This window comes from Glycine max, chromosome 14 (genome assembly GCF_000004515.6).
Source record: "Glycine max cultivar Williams 82 chromosome 14, Glycine_max_v4.0, whole genome shotgun sequence".
NCBI classification, from domain to species: domain Eukaryota; kingdom Viridiplantae; phylum Streptophyta; class Magnoliopsida; order Fabales; family Fabaceae; genus Glycine; species Glycine max.
In genome coordinates this window covers 46,910,183-46,913,210 of record NC_038250.2, presented here as the reverse complement: position 1 = coordinate 46,913,210, position 3,028 = coordinate 46,910,183, and the positions used below count along the sequence as shown (strand labels likewise).

At 31.7% G+C, this 3,028-nt stretch overlaps 1 protein-coding gene across 1 annotated transcript; it reads left to right on the top strand.

Annotated features, from left to right (window-relative positions):
- The first annotated feature begins 1,195 nt into the window (after positions 1-1,195).
- LOC102667835 (serine/threonine-protein phosphatase 7 long form homolog) lies at positions 1,196-2,826 on the top strand. Its single transcript, XM_014766889.3, has 3 exons — positions 1,196-2,047; positions 2,125-2,209; positions 2,295-2,826. Exons 1-3 carry the CDS (start codon positions 1,206-1,208, stop codon positions 2,730-2,732), a joined length of 1,365 nt encoding a protein of 454 aa, XP_014622375.3. The 5' UTR covers positions 1,196-1,205; the 3' UTR covers positions 2,733-2,826.
- The last annotated feature ends 202 nt before the right edge of the window (positions 2,827-3,028 follow it).

Genomic DNA, 3,028 nt, shown 5'->3' with positions numbered 1-3,028 from the left:
AGTGTTCTGCGTGCTTGCTGTTGGTGCTTGCTCTTGCTGAGTTTTTTTCTTCCATAGTTCATAATTCCTAATTGGCTGGTAAGTGATTTTCTTAAATAACAGGTTAGCTAGATAAGTGATTTATATATTCTGTTTGTTAATATTTTTAAAATAATAGGTTAGCTAGATAAGTATTGTAAGTTTAGGTTAATTAAGATTAATAGGTATTGTAAGGTTAGGTTAGTTAGTATTATTAATAAATTAATAAGTATGCTGTTATTTGTTATTAATTTTTATGTAGTAACAGATATTTGAAGAGTAGGTTAGGTTAGTTAGTATAAAAATATTATTTAGTTTGTAGTATATATTTTTAGATTTGTAATATATATTTGAAGGTTAGTTTGTATAAAAATAAGTATGCTGTTATTAGTTTGTAGTATATATTTGAAGGTTAGTTTGTAGTATATATATGATATTTTAGTAAGCCACAGCCAAACGTTCCGACACAATTAATATTAGCCTTAGAAATATTAGGCACACACTTAATATTAGATAAGGTAGAAATATTATGTATAAATTAATATTAGCATACATATTTATAAATTTTAGGTAGACATAAATTTTTAGTTTTTATAATATTAAGCATGTTACACGTAAATAAATAATTCTAATATTAGAGATGCGTAAATTTGTTTTATTAGTGTTATATTTTTGTGTCTTATATATTTTTGTATGTTATATATAGATAGTATAGTTTTAAATAAATGAATTAATAAGTTAATATTGTTTGAGTTAATAATTTTTAGTTTTTAGTTTTTAGTTATATATATATATATATGATCACTGTTAGTTTTAGTTTGTAGGTTAATATTAATTGTTTTAGAAAATTTATGTTATTAAATATATGATAGATTGTACATTATTATAATTTTTGTATATATATTTTTAAATAATTTTTTGCATTTCAATATTTGTTTGTATTATAAATAATTTGTTAGTCCATATTTTATTCAATTATTTTTTTTAATTGTAGAAAAAAAATTATTTATTTAAAGTTTTGTTCACATGTATTTTAATTTATGTATAGAATATATTAAAAATTGGCGAGTTTGATTTTTTTTCAAATTTATTGTTAGATATTTAATAATGTTTTTATAAATGTGTGTAGTTTAATTTAATTTATATTATCTACAAATAATGTATTATATTTTTTTTTTGTAGTAGCAATGGCATCTTCATCATCATCTTCATCACATGTTAACATTAAGTCTGGTCCCATCGATGCTGATGTATTATGGATGCAACCTAAACATGTTTCAGAACATGTTTGGAATGGGGAAGAAGATAGGAAATTACATATCAGACGAGCTGTCCCCACGTATCAAGGGGAAGAACAAATTCCTGAGCAAATTTTTCCTTTTCTTCTACAATCTGGTTTCACCTGGATTATCAAGATGGGGTACTTAAAAATAAATGCCTCATTAATTAGTGCTCTGATTGAAAGATGGAGGCCAGAAACACATACCTTTCACATGAGATGCGGAGAATGTACTATTACTCTCCAAGACGTCTCTGTATTGTTAGGTATAAGTGTGGATGGTTTACCATTAATCGGTCCAACAAATCTTGATTGGGCTGATTTATGTGAGGAATTATTGGGAGTCAGACCACAAGAAGATGAAATTAGAGGTAGTGTGGTTAAATTAAGTTGGCTGGCTCACCATTTTGCCCAAATAAATAATGACGACGACGAAGAACAAGTACGAAGGTTTGCCCGTGCATGGATATTGAGATTCATTGGAGGTGTCTTGTTCGTTGATAAAAGCAGTAACAAAGTTTCGCTAAGATACCTTCAATTTTTACGTGACTTTGAAGAATGTGGCAGATATGCATGGGGAGCTGCCGTACTTGGTTTTCTATACAGAGAGATGTGCAATGCCACCGATTATAAAACTAAATCAATCGGAGGTATGTGCATCTTACTACAAATGTGGGCATGGGAACGATGTCCAACCTTGGCTCCAAAGAGGACTCCTTCCCAAGTAGAAAATACACCACTGGGGCATAGGTTAGTAATTTTTAGCAGCGTCTTTCATTTCAATAGAATAAATGGTTTTAGCATATATTAAATTTTAATCTTTGTAGGTGGCTGCGACGTGGAAACCAACATATCGGCAATGATGATGTGAGAGTTTTTCGTCGCAAGTTAGATATTATGAAACGTCATGAGGTAAGAAGATGTTATTCTATTTGTAAAATAAAAAATTATATGTGTTATTTTACTAAAATGTTCATAACTATGTTGTTATATGCAGTTTGTGTGGGAGCCGTACCCATCAACCGTAATATCACTGTTGCCTCCCGTTTGTTTAGTCGGAAGTCTCGCGTGGTACGCGGTGGTGCCACTAATTTGTTTCCAAGTTATTGAGTGGCACCAACCGGACAGAGTATTGAGACAATTTGGGATGCAACAGCCAATTCCAGAGTCTCCTTCACAACCCTTAAACATTCATGGCATAACATTGAAAGGGAAACATGACGAAAATTGGGGGCAATTGTTCGCCCCAATGATTGATCAGTGGAATAATCGCCATGCATTTAGGGTCGACGCTTATCCCCGACAAGAAGGCCTATTGAGTTTTAACTCGGACTACATGGTCTGGTATAGGCGAAAGACAAAGATGTTTGTTGACCCAGCAAATGCAAAGACGGCTACATTGGTATTTTTAAATTTTTTTCAAATTTTAACTTGAACTTTTATTTAATGATGGCCATTAATTTTCTTACCCTTATAAATGCAGGGTGAAGTTGCAGAGGCATTACAATACATGGTGTCTCCTCAAGGGAGGAATACATGCACATTTGATGATCTCGTGCCTTATGTGGAAAAAATTACAATTTTATCCGAAGAGCAAGAGAGAGTCACTGAGCCAGTGTCACATGGTCCCACATCAGAGCGTCAATTTCCTGCACAACAGTTTCACATGCTTCAGTCAAGTATTGAACTCAGGGGATAGACAGAAGAAGGGACATTGTTGAAGCGGAAGAA

Coding starts and splice junctions, on each gene's coding strand:
- LOC102667835 (XM_014766889.3), top strand. CDS start 1,206: ATGGCATCTTCATCATCATCTTCATCACATGTTAACATTAAGTCTGGT. Junction 2,048..2,124: donor AATACACCACTGGGGCATAG/GTTAGTAATTTT, acceptor TAATCTTTGTAG/GTGGCTGCGACGTGGAAACC. Junction 2,210..2,294: donor ATATTATGAAACGTCATGAG/GTAAGAAGATGT, acceptor TGTTATATGCAG/TTTGTGTGGGAGCCGTACCC.